This window comes from Oryctolagus cuniculus, chromosome 8 (genome assembly GCF_964237555.1).
Source record: "Oryctolagus cuniculus chromosome 8, mOryCun1.1, whole genome shotgun sequence".
Lineage (NCBI taxonomy): Eukaryota > Metazoa > Chordata > Mammalia > Lagomorpha > Leporidae > Oryctolagus > Oryctolagus cuniculus.
The window spans coordinates 42,806,395-42,828,125 of record NC_091439.1 but is presented as its reverse complement, the minus strand read 5'-3'; the positions used below and the strand labels follow the sequence as shown (position 1 = coordinate 42,828,125).

The following is a 21,731-nucleotide window of genomic DNA, read 5'->3' as shown; positions in this document are numbered from 1 at the left end:
TATGCTTCAATATGATGTTTTCCAAGATCATTAAGTTCATTACTAAAGGACATTTCTCATCTTGGAGATGCTTACCTTCATTAACTTCATCATTTTCTTTGTCTACTTGTGCTTTCAAAACATATCGTTTTATAAGTCTTTTCATTATCTGCTGTTGGGCAAAAAGAAATGGTCATATCACCAATGATACACATAAGGACCCTGAATCTCATTCTCCAAAGAACCTTAAATACCTGTAAAACAAACAACTTAGGGGAGAAGAATTGTATGTCACTATTTACAGGAGAATTACCCAGGATTTAAAACTTAATCTTTTTCACCTGCTGAGACATTGCATAATCCACAAACAGCCTCTTCTCCCCACCCCAGGAATAGAAGCTTTCAAAACAAAGTTAAGCTGGAACATTTCAACTTTCTTTAAGGCACACTGACCCTACATTATGACCTATGCACACAACCTACCTTATTGTTTTCCATTTAAAAGCAAATACGAATACAGAGAATTTGGAGATATAGAGAACAAAAGGAATAAAACCATTGATAACTACAATATCTATCTAAAGATATTAACTTTTTTTGTGTATATCTTTCTAGTATCTTTAAGTTCTGTATAAATACCAATATGATATGTTTTTAGAGTATTATATGTTCTGTTATATTGCATGCTTATCTCTCACAGCCTTATATAGAGAGTGACTCTTTTTCAATCTAAATAAATGCTCTGACAGGAGAATTATCCTACAGGAAATTATTTATACATATGGAAAAAATTAAACTGGAACCCTATCTCATATACCATGAATAAAAAATTAGTTCCACATGCCTTTTAAGTATGAAAGACAAAGTTTCTGAATCCTTTAAAAGGAAATATAAGGGAATATATTTCAAGGTAAAGCTAGATTTTTTTAAAAAAACAAAATAAATTTTAATCATAATACAAAATACTAATAAATTCAATTTCAATCAAATTTTTAAAATATCATAAAGGAAGTAACAATGCAAGCTACAAACTGTGAGAAAATGCTGTAAATAATTATAACTGACAAATAATTTGGATCCAAATATATAAAGAACTTTACTTGAATGACAAGACCTGAACCAAATTTTAAAATGGACAAAAGAGTCATTTCCCTGAAGCAAAAATGTGAATGCTCAATAAGTTTAGGAAGCTTTTTGCTTGTGGAAATACAAATTATGACTAAAAGCAGATAAAAATTTGCATCTCATAAAGGGAAAATAAATTTGATAATGCCTAGTGTTGGAGAGTATATGAATCAATGAGAATGTTCATACTTCACTGGCATGAGTATAAGTAGACCGATCACTTTGAATATAATTTGTTATTATCTTTTCAAGTTGAACATATGCAAACCCTTTCTTCAAAAGCCCATCCTTTGGTATAGAACCTAGAGAAGCTTTGCACACATAAACCCAGAAACATAACAGTGATACTTACAGCAACCCTATTCCAAAGAGCAAAAACTGGAAACAATCTAAACACACACCAACACAAGAATAGACCAAAAATTGTAGTAGAGCACACAGTGTAATGTCATTTGTTCATTAACAAAATTAATGAACCACAGCCACAGACACAGTGTGGATGAGCCTTAGAAGCACCATGCTGATTGAAAAATTCCAGTTGCAGAAGACTGCATGGAGTATGACACTATTCTTATGAAGCTCAACGACAAATACATCTGTGTGATACATTTTTAGGATTATCTACTTATAAAATAAACATATTTGAAAAGAATGCCGTAACAAGAAGATAAGAAATCCCCACTTCAGGACAGTGATTTCCTCTTCAGTGAAGGCACAGGGATGGGACAGAGCATAACATGTAAGTAGAAAACAGCAATGAGCAATGTTATCTTTGTCAGGTAAAGTGGTGGTTTCATAGGTGTGCATCTGCTCATGCTTCATAGTTTATTACGTGTACCATACATTCTTGTGCATGTATCAAATATCACAGTTAAAATATAATAAAGGAAAGGGGGAAAAGGGCCTGAATGAGAAATCAAGTACAGTAAGAACAGAATATACACCTTAGTTTTAAGGAAGTAGAAATTATAACCTTAGTTGTCCCACTAGATGCCAAGGACAAGTGAAATAGAAGAATATAGGACGATTCTCCAGACTGACTTCCATAGTGGCTTGACCAGTTTGCATTCCCACCAACAGTGGGTTAGTGTCCCTTTTTCCCCACATCCTCGCCAGCATCTGTTGTTGGTAGATTTCTGTATGTGAACCATTCTAACCGGGGTGAGGTGAAACCTCATTGTGGTTTTGATTTGCATTTCCCTGATTGCTAGTGACCTTGAACATTTTTTCATGTGCCTGTTGGCCATTTGGATTTCCTCTTTTGAAAAATGTCTATTGAAGTCCTTGGCCCATCTCTTAAGTGGGTTGTTGGTTTTGTTTTTGTGGAGTTTCTTGATCTCTTTGTAGATTCTGGTTATTAACCCTTTATCTGTTGCATAGTTTGCAAATATTTTTTCCCATTCTGTCGGTTGTCTCTTCACTCTCCTGACTGTTTCTTTTGCAGTACAGAAACTTCTCAATTTGATGCAATCCCAATAGTTGATTTTGGCTTTGACTGTCTGTGCCTCCCGGGTCTTTTCCAGAAATTCTTTGCCTGTGCCAATATCTTGAAGGGTTTCTCCAATGTTCTCTAATAACTTAATGGTGTCAGGACGTAGATTTAGGTCTTTAATCCACGTTGAGTGGATTTTTGTGTAAGGTGTAAGGTAGGGGTCTTGCTTCATGATTCTGCACGTGGAAATCCAGTTTTCCCAGCACCATTTATTGAATAGACTGTCCTTGCTCCAGGAATTAGTTTTAGATCCTTGATCAAATATAAGTTGGCTGTAGATGTTTGGGTTGATTTCTGGTGTTTCAATTCTGTTCCATTGGTCTGTCCATCTGTTTCTGTACCAGTACCATGCTGTTTTGATTACAACTGCCCTGTAGTATGTCCTGAAGTCTGGTATTGTGATGCCTCCGGCTTTGTTTTTGTTGTACAAGATTGCTTTAGCTATTCGTGGTCTCTTGTGCCTCCATATGAATTTCAGCATCATTTTTTCTAGATCTGCGAAGAATGTCTTTGGTATCTTGATTGGGATTGCATTGAATCTATAAATTGCTTTTGGGAGAATGGACATTTTGATGATGTTGATTCTTCCAATCCATGAGCATGGAAGATTTTTCCATTTTTTGGTATCCTCTTCTATTTCTTTCTTTAAGGTTTTGTAATTTTCATCGTAGAGATCTTTAACGTCCTTGGTTAAGTTTATTCCAAGGTATTTGATTGTTTTTGTAGCTATTGTGAATGGGATTGATCTTAGCAGCTCTTTCTCAGTCATGGCATTGCTTGTGTATACAAAGGCTGTTGATTTTTGTGCATTGATTTTATATCCTGCCACTTTGCCAAACTCCTCTATGAGTTCCAATAGTCTCTTAGTAGAGTTCTTTGGATCCTCTAAGTACAGAATCATATCGTCTGCAAAGAGGGATAGTTTGACTTCTTCCTTCTTGATTTGTATTCCTTTGATTTCTTTTTCTTGTCTGATGGCTCTGGCTAAAACTTCCAGAACTATGTTAAATAGCAGTGGTGAGAGTGGGCATCCCTGCCTGGTGCCAGATTTCAGTGGAAATGCTTCCAACTTTTCCCCATTCAATAGGATGCTGGCTGTGGGTTTTTTATAAATTGCTTTGATTATATTGAGGAATGTTCCTTCTATACCCAATTTGCTTAGAGTTTTCATCATGAAAGGGTGTTGAATTTTATCAAATGCTTTCTCTGCATCAATTGAGATAACCATATGGTTTTTCTTCTGCAGTCTGTTAATGTGGTGAATCACATTGATTGATTTGCGAATGTTGAACCATCCCTGCATACCAGGGATGAATCCCACTTGGTCTGGGTGGATGATTTTCCTGATGTGTTGTTGTATTCTATTGGCCAGAATTTTATTGAGGATTTTTGCGTCTATGTTCATCAGGGATATTGGTCTGTAATTTTCTTTCAGTGCTGCATCTTTCTCTGGCTTAGGGATTAAGGTGATGCTGGCTTCATAGAAAGAATTTGGGAGGATTCCCTCTTTTTCGATTGTTCTGAATAGTTTGAGAAGAAATGGGATTAGTTCTTCTTTAAATGTCTGGTAGAATTCAGCAGTGAATCCATCTGGTCCTGGGCTTTTCTTTGTTGGGAGGGTCTTTATTACTGTTTCAATTTCTGTTTCAGTTATGGGTCTATTTAGGTTTTCGATGTCTTCATGGTTCAATTTTGGTAGATTGCATGTGTCCAGGAATCTATCCATTTCTGATAGGTTTTCCTGTTTGCTGGCATACAGGTCCTTGTAGTAATTTCTGATGATTCTTTTTATTTCTGTGGTGTCTGTTGTTACGTTTCCTTTTTCATCTCTGATTTTATTGATTTGGGTCTTTTCTCTTCTTTTTTTAGTTAGTTGGGCCAATGAGGTGTCAATTTTGTTTATTTTTTCAAAAAACCAGCTTCTCGCTTGGCTGATTTTTTGTAATGTTTTTTTGGATTCAATCCTGTTAATTTCTTCTCTGGTTTTAATTATTTCTCTTCTCCTACTAGATTTGGGTTTGGTTTGCTGCAGTTTTTCTAGGTCCTTGAGGTGCGCTGAAAGCTCATTTATTTGGTACCTTTCCAATTTCTTGGTATAGGCACCTATTGCTATAAATTTGCCTCTCAATACTGCTTTTGCTGTATCCCATAAGTTTTGATATGTTGTGTTGTTGTCTTCATTTACTTCCAGAAAGTTTTTGATTTCTCTTTTGATTTCTTGAATGACCCAGTGTTCATTCAGGAGCATGTTGTTCAGTCTCCATGTGTTTGCATACTTTCTGGGGTTTCCTGAGTTGCTAATTTCCAGCTTCATCCCGCTGTGGTCTGAGAAGCTGCATGGTATGATTCTAATTCTTTTAAATTTGCTGAGACTTGCTTTATGGCCTAGTATGTGGTCAATCCTAGAGAAGGTTCCATGCGCTGCTGAGAAGAATGTGAAGTCTGTAGATGTAGGGTTGAAAGTTCTGTAGATATCTGTTAGATCCATTTGGGCAATAGTGTCAATTAAATCTGCTGTTTCCTTGTTGATCTTCTGTCCGGATGATCTGTCTATTTCTGAGAGTGAAGTATTGAAGTCCCCCAGTACTATTGTATTGGAATCTAAATCTCCCTTTAAGTCCCTTAACATATCTTTTAAATAGCCCGGTGCCCTGTAATTAGGTGCATATACATTTATAATAGTTACATCTTCCTGTTGAATTGAACCCTTAATCATTATATAGTGTCCCTCTTTGTCTCTCTTAACAGTTTTTGTATTAAAGTTTATTTTGTCTGATATTAATATGGCTACACCTGCTTTTTTTGGTTTTTGTTGGCAATAAAACAATAAATCCTCTTGCCCTTGCATCTGTGACTGTCTTTTGTGGGTTAATTGGGAAAGGTCTCAGATCCCATAATTCAACAACACAACTAGGAAAACCCTGCATGCTGTGGCTAACTCAGGTGAAAAGATGCTTGCCCTGTGTTGCCTTCTGCCTGCTCATAAGACAGGAGATGAGCACCAGGAAGGTCTACGCCAGGTTGACTACAGTCTCCTCACATCTACACCCCAAGAACCACAGAAGACTTCAGCAGGGGACAGGTGGGTGAAAGGAGAAGACCTTCAGATTTGATTTGGAGACACGTTTCAAAACAAATACCACTGCCTAGTTTTAAAATGAGTTTTCTTTTATCCACTGATAAAAGGTGCATTCCCTAAAAGGCAGCAATGACTGGGGCTGGGCCAGGTGAAAGTCAGGAGCAAGGAGCTTCATCCAGCTCTCCCACTTGGGTGCAGGGGCCCAAGCACTTGGGCCATCTTCTGCTGCTTCCCCAGGCCATAGCAGAGAGCTGGATGGAAAGTGGAACAGCCAGGACTTGAACTGGCAAAGTGGCAAACTGGTGCCCAAATGGGATGCTGGCGCTACAGGAGATGGCTTTAATCAGCTGTGCTACTGCAACAGACCCTCTCTAAAACATTTATATAATATTCTCTGAAAAAAACAAAGTTTACATAGGGGCGAGTGTTTTACCCAAAAGTTAAACTGTCTGTGTCCCCTACTGTAGTGCCTGAGTTGCAGTCCCCATTCCAACTTCTTGCTAATTCTAACCCTGGAAGGCAGTGGCTCAAATAGTTGTGTTCCTGCCACTCACTTGGGAGACCTAGATTGAGTTCCCAGCTTCAGCCTGACCTAGCCCTCTCCACTTCCCACACTGTTGCAGGCCTTTGAAGAGTGAAGCAGTGGATAAGAGCTCTCTCTGTCTGCCTCTCAAATAAGTAAAAAATATAGAAAAGAAAAAGTCTATGTGAACTTATATTTACTGCCAGAAGCAAATATGATACAAAAATAAAATATTTTTAAAGTGTATGTAGAGTTTAGGTTCCCTACAAACACTCTGAACAAAGCTACATGCCAAATCCCCTCACTGAAGAGAAAATATTCACTTTCATTTCGTCTTTAACTTATAGGGAAAATTATGGTCACATTAAATTTTTCCCTTTTAAACTTTGGCATGTTGTAGGCTTGCCACGTCGCCATAAAATTTTTCACCTTAATATTTACAGTTAAAATATACTTATTCACCACTGCTCTAAGGTGGAGCTTCTGTAAAAGGCATGAAGATACTTGATATTGGATTGAAACCATTTTCCCCAGAGATGCACCAGCTAGTAATAATCTATCCTTTTGTTCATGTTGGAAAAATAATTCATGTGAATTGCAAAATGACCTTCAGCTCAGAGAAGGGGGCATAGATTAGCAATTTCCATTCAATCAGGAAGCTTTGGCAAAGACAATCTCCTTAAGGTCTCCTTCCCCTATTGTAATAGCTCCTGAATAAAATCTGTTTTTACCATTTTACTGTCCAGCTCTTTCTTTAACATAATTAAGAACATGAGTGGCAAGTACAAATTGCCTGGATTTGAATTGTGACAATCATTTAGAAGCTGTGGAATCTTGCTGCCTTAACCTATAATGGAAATACTGGAAAGAGATAGTACATGTAAATTACTCAGTTAACATAACTATTATTCTATGTTTATCATCTTGCCCTCTGTAAAGCAAACCTTTTTTCAAATGTTAACTTACTTATTTTCAACTACTTGAAAAGCAGAGTGACAGAGAGAGACAGAGAGAGAAAGAGATGAGAGAGACGTTTTCCATCCACTGGTTCACACCCACACAACTAGGGTGGGGCCAAGCCAAAGACAGGAGCCTGGAACTCCTGGGATCTTCCCTGTAGGTGGCAGGGGGCCAAGCACTTGAGCCATAATCTGCTGCCTCCAGGAAGCATTAGCAGGAACCTGGATTGGAAGCAGCCAGCACTCTGATCTGGGAGGCAAGTGTCACTAGACAAACAATGCTTCCCCTCCCCCAAGCAAATCTTGATTCACTCACCTTAATAACAATACTGTAAGCAAGGACCATGAAAGTCAGAGTAGTCAAAAATACAATTGTAAACATTATGTTTACCTAAATTTCTCTCTTCAAAGCCAGTTCCAAAAATTAAACTGACCCATAACAGCTTCATCTTTTTTTCTCTCTCAGCCACCTTGCTTAATACCACAATAGAAGTCTGCTCCACATTCCACAAACCTCCAGGAATAGGCTAGATTTGATGAGGCTGTGAGTCACTCTTTAAAGAGTAGATGATAGATTTTGTTTCTGTCCAGGGTATGGAAGCCTAGAGAGAAAGTCCAAAACTGTAACTGAGTGGCACCGTAACAGCAGAACCAGTTTAAACCATCAATAACAGGATGCCAAGCCACCTTTCAAATACAACAGAGCCCAAATCGCAGGGCAGGTAACCTGGGTATGCACAGGGGAGGAAGCTTTTAGTCTTAAGGAACATCTTGGAACCAGTATTTCCTTCCCACATAAGCAGGGAGCATGACCGGAACCTGAACGCCAGAAACCTTTCGGGATTAAGGGCTCATTTGACCTGGAAGATACTGTGCAGAGCTCCATCTCACTTATGCCTTACCATAAATGGCCTGGTTCAAAACCCTCCACCCCCAATTAAAGATTGCCTAGCCAGTGCTTCCGCATACCTGCTTGTCTTCCCCATACCACCCGCCCAGACATGAGAAAGGGGAGACTGATTTGAGCCCAATTCCAGCTTCTTTGCTAGCTGACCCCCACTAAAAAGCCATTCTTTGTTCAAAAGCTGGTGCTGCAGTATTGGCTTCTATGCATATCAGACCTCGCTCCACAGCAGTAGCCAGGTGAAGACACCAGGTAGTAGTTACAGAAGACATTTCTTCTTGCAAGCAAAACTCAAGTTGACTTTTAAACCGGGAGAAAGAATTAAGATAAAAGTGGTTGGAGATTTTCCTGCCAAGAGGAGTCAAAGCTTTTCTTTTTACTTATTCAGTTAAACTAGCAATTACTAAGCACTCTATCACGTACTTTCCTATCCATTCTCTCATTTAATTCTACATGTCATCAGTAGATTTTGTGATATGAATTTGAGAAACCTAAAAAGTGCTAATCAAAGTAATTTGGACAAAGAACTCAGAAGTACAGAGTAAAGTTTTAACAGGGAAGGGACCTTTAAAGTCATCGTTTTTTCATATTTTCATTATTAGACTCCTGACAGATCACCTTACACAATCCCTTTATAAACATCTGTGATTCAGAGTCTGGTACTTTTTCCAAACAGCTAGTTTAATCCATTTTTGGGCAACTGTAGCTGTTAGCAAACAATCCCTGTGTACTGAGAACAAATCTGCTTTACTGTACCTTCTAGCCACTGGTCCAAGTGCTGTTCCTTGGAACAAGAAAATATATTTGCTGTTGCTACCGCTTGATTGACTTTCAAATATTTCCTCTTTTGGGTCCCCTACCATTTCATTTAACTGTAGTTAGATTTATTTACATTTCATATAGAGGCATACCTACACTACAAAGTCTTATTACAGTGTTGCGTGAATGTTGGCCTACATTTTTCTTTCCTTTCCTTCTTCCTCACCTCAACATTGCTCTTTTACTCCAGTGGAGAGATTTTTGAAGTCATGGACTGTATCTTAAAGCCTAACACCATGCACAGTAGGGCTTATCCTAAACACGCCAGGAAGCTCATTGCGACTGAAGCGCCATGCGAATGCTTTATTTTGTCCACTTTGACAGAGAAAGGACATAGGCCTCAGCCATTCTAGCTGCTTGTCTGAAAGCAGATACAACCCATCCCACCTCACTCCCAGGACTCCTCTGCCCCTGCATTCTTTCTCAAAGCAGCTCAATCCCACACCCTGCATTGTCCCCTACCCCACCCTCTGCATTCTTTTCCAGCCAACTGGTCCCAGCAGAGAGGAAGGCCCATAGAGTTTTGAGAAAAACCTGTACCAACTAGCTCAGCTCCACCCACCGTCCTCCCCTCTGGACCCTTAGTCTACCTTAGTCTACCGGATTTATATAAGATCCAGCCTGCCTCGTGCTCGCTCTGTGTGCATGCCAGCAGTTGATCACCCCTGTGAACTTACTGCCCTTGAAAGAAATTTGCTTTGCCTGTGAGTTCATATCCTATCGCTTCTCTGTTCTGCCTCTCTTTCCTTACACCCTTTAGAGACAGACTGCAAGTGTTTCCGGTAAAGCAGTGATCCCCTTCTCTTAGAGCACTACCTGGGCTTAAGGTATTCCCCAACCAAAGCTGGTTGTTAAAGCAGAGCTGCTTAGCCGGCGCCGTGGCTCAATAGGCTAATCCTCCACCATGCGGCGCCGGCACACCGGGTTCTAGTCCCGGTTGGGGCGCCGGATTCTGTCCCGGTTGCCCCTCTTCCAGGCCAGCTCTCTGCTATGGCCAGGGAGTGCAGTGGAGGATGGCCCAGGTGCTTGGGCCCTGCACCCCATGGGAGACCAGGAAAAGCACCTGGATCCTGGCTCCTGCCATCGGATCAGTGCGGTGCGCTGGCTGCAGCATGCTGGCCTCGGCGGCCATTGGAGGGTGAACCAATGGCAAAAGGAAGACCTTTCTCTCTCTGTCTCTCTCTCTCACTGTCCACTCTGCCTGTCAAAAAGAAAAAAAGACAAAAAAAAGGCAGAGCTGCTGCAAGAGGAACCACAGACAGAGTAAGACAGAGCCTAGTTCTCAATACACCTTAACACATCTGTCTGCTTTCAACTTGAAATAATGAAAGTAGCACAGGTACTCAAGAAAACATCACTAAAATTGGCAAAAATTCAATCATAATCATCCTTCCAAGTCCTTATATTGTCAAGAAAAGTCACCCCCAGTTTTTAAAAAGGATTTTTACACACATAAAAGATTTTAGCGTGCTATTAATAATTAATTTTAATATAAATCCTGCCATTGATCAAAGCAATTTTGAAACTTTGTTGCCCCTAGAGGCACATTCTATTTTCTGTCTCTAAAGAAATATTTTGTAGAGGAAACACTCATTTGCATATAAAACACTTAAAGTGATGACACTATTGGTTAAGGCCATGTGTTTTTTGAAGGTGAATATGATTATTTTTTAAAAATAACCTTATTATTTTTCAAAAAAATTATTAATATGGATAATTAACTGAATTTAGTAACCATAAAATAATGAAAATGAAATATTTTTGTTTGCTTAAAACTACAGAAGTATTTTTAGGCGTGCCATTTAATTCAACTTATATAAACTTTTTTCTTTTAGTTTTTATTTATTTATTTGAAAGGTAGAGAGAGAGGCAGAGAAGGAAAGAGATTGTCCACCCGTTGGTTTACTCCCGAAATACTCTCGATAGCTGGGACTGGCCCTGGCTAAAGCCAGGATCTGTAAACAATCCAGCTCTCCCTCATGGGTGGCAGGAACCTAACTACTTAAGTCTGCTGCCTCCCAGAGCACACATTAGTAGGAAGCTAAAACTGGAGGCACAGGCATCCGAAGTGTCATCTTAGCCTCTGAGCCACAGGTCCACCCTTGTAACAGTGATTATTTAAAATGTTCTAAAAACGTTCTGAGTTGTGATAGCACCACTAGAATTAGTGAATTCCAGATGTTACCCTTTTGAGAGAAAAATTCCCATTCAGCAGACTTAGTCCTAGAATATTTTAAAGGTAAGTCTTATCTATGGTAATCATAGTTCATGAAACAAAATTCCATAAAAATGAAACAACTGCTGTTATTACTCATGGATTGAATTTTTTTAAGATTTAAGAGGATTATTTACTAATTTGTATTTTATCTGAAAGACAGAGACACACAGAAACAGACAAAAATTTTCACCTCCTGGTTCATTCCCCAAATGGCCTGCAAAAGCCAGGGGTGAGCCAGGTCCAAGCCAGGAGCCAGGTCCAAGCCAGGAGTCAGGAACTCCATCCAGGTATCCGAGTGAGTAGCACGGACCCCCATATCTAAGCCATCGCTGCTGCCTTCCAGGGAGCACCTAAGCAGGACGTTGGTATAGGAAATGGAGCTGGGGCCCAAACCCAGGTACCACGATAGGGGATGAGGGCATTCCAAGTGGCATCTTAACCACCAGACCAAATGCCCACCCACTCCCAGAGTTGTTTTATTTTTTTTAATCCCCAAATCACATGTCAAAATCCTAAATGCAAATATGAAGGGATTAGGAGGTGATACAATCATGAGGGTAGAGCCTTCATGAATGGGATTAGTATTTTAATAAAGGACCCCCATAGCTTTCTTGCCCCTACTCCACTTTTTTGTTTTGTTTTGGTTTTGGGCACAGAAACACTCTGATAGCTTTGGGATCCACAGGGAAGGAAGGCCTACACTTCCGGGAATGGAAAGTCCTTGTCAAGGTCCCTGCGGGTGCCTAAAGGTCAACCAATGAGAATCAGACCCACCTCAACCTTTAACCCCCATGCCCTGAATCTATAAAAGGAGCTCTCCCAATCTCTGAGGCGCGACTTTCCCACCCCCCATCCCCACCCCCCACCCACTCTCTGTTGCTCTGTTGGGACCAGGGAACCTCACCCGGGAGCGGAACCCCAATAAAAGCCTGTGAATTAATCGATTCGTCTGCCTGGGAAGATCCATTACGCACCGGACACCTTATACACTCGTGAGAGATGGCTATCTATGATCCAAGGAGCAGGTACCCACCTGGCAGCTGGATCTTGACTTCCAGCTTCAGAACTATGAAAAGTAACAAAATACCTCCAGAACCATGAGAAAGCTAACAAATACACTGTTAAAGAACAGATGAAAACATATACTATGGTTTGAACAAGATCTGGCTTCTAGACACATGTGATTGTTCAACCCCAAAGTCGTGTAAGTTAATGGTACAAAGTGGGTGGAAACCCAATTATGGTGACTGGGGTTGGGGTCTCATACAAAGATTGTCACTGGGGGTATGCCATCAGAAACCTGAGTCAGGTTTCACCACTCTCTCTGCTTCCTGGCTCACCATGCAATTGTTCATCCTCATATGCTCCCATGTTGCCATCTTCTGGTCTCACCAGATGGCCCAACTGATAGGGCCCACCCAATCTTGGATTGTTTACTTCTGAAACCCTGAGCTAAAAACAAACCTTCCTGAGTACTTTGTCATGGTTCTGAGAGGCTGAGCAAGTCAACATAAAACCATTATTTAAACCATAATACTATCTTTAACATATGAAGCAAAAAAATGTCTTTGAAGTAAGACCACAAAGAGGTCAAAGAGAACAGGACATTATGGCAAAGTGACTTAAGCCACCACCTGTGGTGGATGCAGGCATCCCACATGGGAGTGCCTGGGGTCTAGTCTTGCTTTTGCTTTCCATCCAGCTCCCTGGTAATACACTTGGGAACAGCAGATGATGACCCAAGTACTTGGATTCCTTCCACCCACATGGAAGACTTGGACGGATTTCTGGGTTCCTGACTTCAGCCTGGCCCAACTCTGGCTATTGGCAGGCATTTGGGGAGAGAACTAGCAGACAAAAGATCACTTTCTGTCTCTCAAATAAATAAAAATGAACAAATACAAATTTTTTAAAAAAGGGATCAAGGAAAACATGGTGAGCAAAAAAAAAAAAAGAGGAAAAAGTTATATAAGCTGGCATATTTCAAGAAAAGAAGAGGGAAAAAAATCAAAGAAATAAAAGGCAAATTAGAAGCAGCACAAATGAAGATAGAAATAAAATACAATCTGAGAAAAAAGGAGTAAAAGTAGAATGGATGAAAAATTCAAAGGGAACAATGGCAAAATGGTAGTTTTGGGAGACACCAAAGAAAATTCAGCAGGCACCCAACTGGTGTCTTTGAGGAAGAGACCAAGAATAATGGATCAGAAAAAATATTTCAAGATAAAAATTTTCAGAAACAAGCAAAAGCTAAATGTACAGATTAAAAGGCCATGCTGTGTGCCAGGAAAAATTAATGCAGTTCCACCTACAGAGCAATCACTTGCAAGTTACTGAATTTAAAAGATAAAGAAAACTTAGGGTAGTCAAATCAAAACCTCAGGTCAATTATATGAGGAAAACAGACTGACCTCAAACTCTACCATGTCGACATTCCATTCCAGCTAGACAGCTTAGCACTGTCTGCAAACATGTTTTTAGAATAAAGTGTCACCTATGGATTTCATAGCTATTATATTCACATAATATGCAGAACACAGAAACTAGTTCAGAAATAGCTCCAAGAACAAAGTTCCAGTGAACTCTTCTTGAAGAACCTACAAGATGACAAACTTTTTTTTTTTTTGGACAGGTAGAGTTATAGACAGTGGGAAAGAGAGACAGAGAGAAAGGTCTTCCTTCTGTTGGTTTACCCCCCCAAATGGCCACTACGGCTGGTGCTGCGCCAATCCAAAGCCAGAAGCCAGGTGCTTCTTCCTGGTCTCCCATGCGGGTGCAGGGCCCAAGCACTTGGGCCATCCTCCACTGCCATCTGGGCCGCAGCAGAGAGCTGGACTGGAAGAGGAGCAACCGGGACTAGAACCCGGTTCCCATATGGGATGCCAGTGCCGCAGGCTGAGTGTTAACCAAGTGAGCCATGGCGCTGGCCCCAGAAGACAAACTTAAACTCACAAAGAGATTAGTGGAAAATTATGGCAAAAAGACTGGCAGTGAGTACTGATTCTGTTTAACTGTGGGACTTAAGCTAAAACAAATGTGAGTTATAATCCTAACAACATGGTCAAGGGATCAGAACACGCCATCATAAAATATGCCACTTCGGCATAAAGATTATTTTGATCTTAGCACAACTGAGAAGCAGCAAACACAGAAAGAATTCTTTGCCCTCCCCAACTCCCTAAAAGTAGAACACAAATTTCCCTCTATGAAGGCCTTCTCCCTCTCTCACACCAGGTGGAGGAAAACAACCCCAGTGAAAACTGGGGAAGAAAGCTGGCACCATGATGGGTCTGCACTTACTAAGATAACTCTTCTCTTCCATTAATTTCTCCCATATATTTACCTTCCCACAATTTATTGCTCCTAGGGATCCCAATTCATTTTCCTTTGTCCTCTTCCTTCTCCACAACTTTATCTCCCTTTGTTAGGTCTGTGTACAGGCCCCAAATTATAATCATCACTGAGTTCTCCCAAACATATGTGCATTTGCATACATAAGCTCTGCTCTTTCCCTCCTGTTACATCCTGTCTTGTTATTTTTTTTTTAAAGATTATTTCAAATGCAGAGTAACAGAGAGAAAAGGCAAAACAGAGACAGCCCCTCTTTTGTTATTTTAATTTGCAAGTCCCAGGTACTAAACTAAGAGTAGAGGAAAAGAATTCTCCTCCTTCCTTAAAGTTTCAATGATTTAACTAGCAGGACCTGAGACAGGAAGGGGAACAATGGTGAATGATAAAATAAGCACTTTGAGTTTCTAATAGTTTAGAGCAGGAGGGTCAGAAGATAAAACTGGGAACAAACAATTCAAGTTAGAAAGATGTAACTATACTTAAGGCATTAAGATAAGCACCACAAAAACTGTTAAACTCTTTACTTAGTATAGAGTTGATCTTCTGTATATAAAGATAATTAAAAACGAATCTTAATGAAGAATGGGATGAGAGAGGGAGTAGGAGGTGGAATGGTTTTGGGGGTGGGAAGGTGGGTATGGGGGGGAAGAACCAAAAATATATTCCAAAAGCTATACCTATGAAATTTATATTTATTAACTAAAAGCTTGCTAAAAAAAAAAAAAAAGGATAAGCACCAAGACAAATAATACAATCTACTTTAGCAGAGACCAACATTTCTCTTCCCCAGTTTTTTGGTCTGGCATATGGCTAACTGAAATTAGAACTTTTTTCCCAGCCTCCATGCAACTTTAGAGATAATTTTTAATTAATTAATTAATTTTATTTGTTTGCATGCCTTTCATAATTACAACTTTAAGAACACAGTAATTCTTCCCACAATTCTCGCCCTCCCACCCACATTCCCACCCCTCTTTCTCCTCCCTCTCCTATTCCCAGTCTTATTTTTTACTATGATCCATTTTCAATTAACTTTATACACCGAAGATTAACTCTATTCTAGGTAAAGAGTTCAACATAGTCCAGAAGAGCCATAGCCCCAGGAGTTTTAGTGGGTCACAAGACAATGTCACGCTGAACCACCCTCATGAGACTAATACAGAAAAGGCCTAGGTCTTTGACATAGGTCAGTATCCTACTAGGAGCTCTGGAATGACCACCTCCTATCTTTGTAACATAAGACAGAAATCAGTTTGTTTCCCTTTAGCCACTTAGTGGTTTTGTGTGTGTTACACCAAATTAATCCTAATTAATATGAGCAATACAAAGACTACTTTAAAATGAAATGAGTAGACAAAAGAGGACCTGAATAAATGGAAGCGTATCCTGTTCTTAAAAAGGAAAACATAACATCATAAAGATACCAATTCTGTGTAAATTAATAGACATAATAAAAATACCGAAACAGTGCATTTTGTAAACTAGACAAGCTGACTCTAAAATTGACATAGATAAAATACAGAAGCCAGGAAAATTCTGTAAAACAGGCATCCTGAAGTAAGGAGGTGCGTGTGTGTGTGTTTGTGTGTTTTTGTTCGTTTTTTTGTTTGTTTTAAACTATAATCATCAAAATAACATGGTTCTACAGGATGAATAGATTGATCAGTGGAACAGAATGGAAAGCTTAGAAGTAAACTACATACAGGAATTTATTAAGTGATAAAGGTGATATTTCAAAACAATGAAAAAAGCAAATTATTCAACATAGCTAACTGTATAATCATCTGGAAGAAAAGATAAAATTTTCCCACATTACTTTAAGCTATCTTCTGTATGGATCAGAGGAGGATGGCCTAAGTCCTTGGGTCCCTACACACACATGGGAGACCCAAATGAAGTTTCTGGGTCCTGGCTTCGGCTTGACCCAGCCCAAGCAGCTGCAGCCATTTGGGGATGAACCAGAGGATGAAGATCTTCCTGTTTCTCCTTCTCTCTCTATTACTCTGCCTTTCAAACAAATACATAAAAATCCTTTTTAAAAAAAAGTTGATTACACAAAAATAAAAAGCTCTGGGTGGGAACAAACCACCCAAAATATAAAAATAAGATGTATAACAAATTGATGAAAAAATTCTCAATTCATATCACAACAGATGAAAGATTCCTCTTTTTTTTTTAATAAGGGTCTTTTTTTTTTTTTTTTTTTTTTTTTGACAGGCAGAGTGGATAGTGAGAGAGAGAGACAGGGAGAAAGGTCTTCCTTTGCGGTTGGTTCACTCTCCAATGGCCGCCACGGCTTGGCGCGCTGCGGCCGGCGCACCACGCTGATCTGAAGGCAGGAGCCAGGTGCTTCTCCTGGTCTCCCATGGGGTGCAGGACCCAAGCACTTGGGCCATCCTCCACTGCCTTCCCGGGCCACAGCAGAGAGCTGGCCTGAAAGAGGGGCAACAGGAACAGAATCCAGCGTCCCGACCGGGACTAGAACCCGGTGTGCTGGCGCCGCTAGGTGGAGGATTAGCCTATTGAGCTGCAGCGCCGGCCGAAAGATTCCTCTTAATTGGTAACAAACAGCCATCAATAAAAGCAAACATACAAGTATATTAGGCCATGAGAATATAGAATATTAAAAAGAAAGAAGGTCAAGTTTATCCATGATTTAAAAAAAGAAACAAAAACACAAGGCCAGTGCTGTGGCATCCCATATGGGCGCGGGTTCAAGTCCTGACTGCTCCACTTCTGATCCAGCTCTCTGCTATGACCTGGGAAAGCAGTAGAAGATGGCCCAAGTCCTTGGGTCCCTGCACCCGTGTGGGAGACTCAGAAGAAGCTCCTGGCTATTGGCTTCAGCCTGGCCCAGCCCTGGCCATGGGTGCCATTTGGGGAGTGAACAAGTGGATGGAAGATCTCTCTCTTTGTATCTCTTTCAAATGAATAAATAAATCTTAAAAAAAAAAAAAAGTAAAGCTTCATCCAGATGCAAGGAAAAAACTCCTTAACGTCCTTGCCCTTTCTGTCCATAGGATTATGGCAGTCAAGCCCAAACAGAGGAACACAGGGGAAAAAACCATGGAGGGAGTTGTTTGCAACTTAGAAATAACCTTGTAAACAGTGAACAGCCTAAAATTTGAGATTACTTAAGAGGTGTTGGAAAATATTCCATACCACGCTCACCTAGTTGAGGACACCTTTAGAAGTTTATAGAATAGAAAATAAAGCCAGTCAGTGACTATTCAAAACCAAACAGACAAATAAATAAAACTAATGGTTGTGCTTTGAAAATCAATGTGTTAAACAATTTTAGAGCATTTGCTACTTCCAAGAAAATTGTACAAAGAAGACTATATCTATCAATTGACATCATCATGCATTATAAATTCTTTGATCTTCATTCTTGTGACCTTATATACATTAGAAATCTAAAGGTCTGATGATCAAAAATGATCAACCAGGTAATAAAGGACGATAACTTCGAGTTGGAGAATAGTATGTCACACTCAATAACAAAGTGCGCAAGATATTTTAATGTACTGATGACACAGTATAGTCAGATAATCATTTCAAATGTGGATTAACTGAAAGAAAAATATGGAGAAGGGTTTCAAACTGTCATAGCATTATTTGTTCTAATCTACTGCTTTCTCCAGTTCAAAGTACATGAAACATTTCTTTGGAAATTGTACCAACAGTTTGCTTTCAATATTGCAAAAGAAACTCTTCTCCCTCAGTTTAGAAAAAAGAAAAAAACAACTAAGGACTTGGACTCTGATTTCTTTTTCTGTTTTAAATATTTATTTATTTATTTGAAAGGCAGATTTACAGAGAGGCAGGAGACAGAGAAGTCTTCTATACACTGGTTCTCTCCCCAAATGGCTGCAATGGTTGCAGCTGGGCTGATCCAGTCTCCCACACGGATGCAGGGGCCCAAGCACTTGGGCCATCTTCTACCGCTTTTCCAGGCCAAGACAGAGAGCTGGAATTGTAAGAGGAGCAGCTGGGACTCAAACCAGTGCCCATATGAGATGCCAGCATTGCAGACAGTGGCTTTGCCCACTGTGCCACAGTGCCGGTCCTGGACTCTGATTTCTAAAGTCTCCTCCAACTAACATACTATTTTCTCTGTTCTATAATAGCCTTGTAGTACATTTGAATGATACAATTTTACTTACTACGCACATACACGCACACAAAGACATATATGGAATCTCATACAGAGAAAAAGGTATGTCTAATGAATGCTTACCTGATAACGTGTTGGCTGGTTGAGAATGCTGTTAAAACTGTGTGATTCAAAAACTCTTGAGTTAGACTGAGTGAAGAGGTTTAACTAGGAAAGAATACAATTAACCTAGTAAATTAGAATACATTTATTTGGAATAAAAAATATAATCTATTTTATTTGCCTTGATAACATTTCTGGAGTCAACATTTCCAAGAAACATTTTGTGGAAGTTGGGTTTCCTAAGTGAGTTAATGTATTTTTGAAGGTAAAAATTAATGTGAGCAACATGCCCTCATTCATCAAAATGTTGGCAAGATGTACTGTAACAGAACTGTTTAACTGAAAGCATGTTTTAAAATGTTGGTTCATACTAGACGTAATTTTCTCTGAGGGCCTTGTATACTTTATAAAAATGTGCTCATGGCATTTAAAAGGCAAAGTTCCATAAAAGCATTAGGGTAGTTCCTGAGGCCAAGAGCCTCCCTTAAATTTGAACAGACACATATTACATTTCAGATGATATTATTTAGTGTTTTGCAGCCTTAAAATGTTAGCCAAAATAACACATCTTCCCAAGCATCTTGGCCTGATTTTGAGTCAAGTTCACAGCTTTGGTGAGAATTGGGCTAAGGAAATTTCATTTCGGTTTTTACTTTCTTTTTCTTATTAATGGTTTAGCATTTAAATGGGCAGGAATGTAAAGCAAGAGAAGCCCAAAGGTATTGGCTATGCTTCAAGTAGATGTATGAGTAAGACTTGCAAGTAAGACCAGGCAAACTGCCATCTGCAAGGTGTTACTCCAAGGCAGGAGCCCACACCCCAAAAAGTGTATTCACTCTGCCACCTGACTCCCCACCGTTACAATTGAGGAAGGTATGGGATGCTAGGGAGGAAGAGAGTGGCACTGGTAGGCATGGACCCTCCTAATTTTGCTCTTGTTCTCCAAAACCCTGGCTAACTGAGCAAATTCTCCCATTTGCCACTGGAGGTCAGTGCTGGCTGCTGACTCCCAGTTAGTATAGGTTAGCAGGGAAGATTTCTTGAGGCTCCTTTCTCTTTTCTAAAAAAGAAAAACAGAAAAAATGTAATTTCTCCAAATTTTCACTACATTCAGTCTACATAGAGTGGTTCTATGAATATGAATAACATTAAAAAGACTTAAATAGCTCTATGTACAATTTTATTAAAAAAATAAAATGGCAATTTCTAACCAGGACCCAAGGAGCACACTCCTGGGAGGCCCATGCTCAACTTCCATTGTTAGTATCATCTCTGAGAAATGCTATTCCTCCGGGTCAAGGGTGTGACACAAGCGCCAGGGGGACCCAACACAGAACACCTCTAACAGAATCTCCCTATTGCTCTGGCAAACAAGCTGTGTTCCCTCTAGAGGGCGCTAGGTAGCCACAAGCCACCTGGATGTGCTCATCCCAGCTGGAGTTTTAGTGTCTCCTACCTAATGTCCCCTTCTACCTCTGCTCCCTGCAGGAAGAAAATTCTGGGTGTATTCCATGAAGTGCAAGAACTGAAAACCCCCACATTGGAGAAGCTTCCTTTTTAATACTAAAGCCTCAGTTAAGAAATCCAAGAACAGAATCCTTTCTGGAAAAAAAAAAAAAAAAGAAGAAGAAAAGAAAAATTAATTTCCCATTAGCAGGAGCTGCCCAGGATGATAATTACAACCTGGTCCCTTAAAGAGGCTAGGTACCTGGTTGGGAGGAAAGGGGCAGGAACCAAGCCTAGACTAAGTCAGCTGAACAGGCAGCCAACTTCCATAGAGACAGCTGGGAATCTGAGGCCAAAACTTGACTTCCACACCCACCCTAACACACTAGTTAGCTCATGAGACCCCACATAAATGAGTTCTTTAAATGGCTTCAGTCACTTTACCTATAAAATGGGAAGAATGGTCATACCTACCTCACAGTGTTGCATGAGGTTCAAATGAACAGCAAAGCACTTTGTAAACTGTGAATAAGGAAGGGTACTGATATTTGTTGAGGTTGGAACTTTGACATCTCATATAATCCTCACAATAACCTGCAAAGTTTTCTTTTTTAGCTCAATTAAAGCTCAGAGTGGTGAATGATTTACCTGCAATACTTGCTTTTGAGTTTTATGAAGCAGAGTTCAAATCCAGGTCTAACACAAAGACTCTTCCTTATATTATACTGCTTCTCACTGTATACATATGTTAAATCACAGGATGTCACAGCCAGTCACTGCCTTGTAACTGAATAGCATTAAGGGCCCACATCCAGGTCAAATACTTTTTTAAAAAAGATTTGAAAGTTCACTTTCATAAAGGATAAATGTCCAGGGTTATCACAAATATTGGAAGCTCATATATATATATATATATATATATATATAGGTGTATATATATATGTGTGTGTGTGTGTGTGTATATATATATATATATATATAAAGAAATTAAATTGAACTCAGCCCTTTCCTCCAGCTTCAACAAAGAAAAAACATCCACCTGTGCTCAGGAGATCCTGTATTTTATGGAGAAACATTGACGTTTTGTGGGCTCCTAGGGTACTGCAGCTACAGACCATTTCCTCAAGTTTAGGCAAAAACCATTTGCTCCTGTCTGCCTGCTTTGTACCTTAAGATGTAATGTGCGGTTTACCCGTAATTTAGGCTTTTCTGCCAATTCTATCTCTGAAAATTAACTGCATGGAATTAGAGTGCCATGCTGAAACTTATCTTCTTTGTTAAACTACGATTCAACTTGGACAACTCAAGGGCAAACCATTTGAGCTAAAAATGAGGTACTTATGATTACTTGAAGATGCTCTCGGGCTTATATCTATTCTATGATACTAAAGTAAAAAATATTACTTAGCACAGCAAAGGATCTCTACAAAAAAAAAAAAAAAGAACATGGTGGTGGTGGACACATATACCAAGAGGAAATCTGAGGTTAAAGCAATTTAACCTCAGAATAACAGTTGAGAAGCATGGAACACACAAAGATGAAGTGTTTACTGATGATAATTTTTTTTTTTTTTTTACTTTTAAAACGTTAAAAGAGGTTTTTTGTTTTTTGTTTTT

General features: G+C 39.6%; 1 protein-coding gene across 5 annotated transcripts in view; it reads right to left on the bottom strand.

Moving 5' to 3' along the window:
• The window catches only part of TRPC3 (transient receptor potential cation channel subfamily C member 3), a 90,801-nt gene that overhangs the window by 4,352 nt on the left and 64,718 nt on the right, over positions 1 to 21,731 (bottom strand). For 2 of the 5 annotated variants that reach the window (XM_051819838.2, XM_017347554.3), the window contains 3 exons: positions 20,589 to 20,636; positions 18,690 to 18,773; positions 76 to 151 (listed from right to left, as the gene is read on the bottom strand). In XM_051819838.2, the coding sequence (XP_051675798.1) occupies positions 76 to 151; positions 18,690 to 18,773; positions 20,589 to 20,636 (208 nt within the window). The remainder of the gene's footprint in view (positions 1 to 75; positions 152 to 18,689; positions 18,774 to 20,588; positions 20,637 to 21,731) is intronic. The other 3 variants (XM_051819839.2, XM_002717256.5, XM_051819837.2) reach the window with 2 other exon arrangements.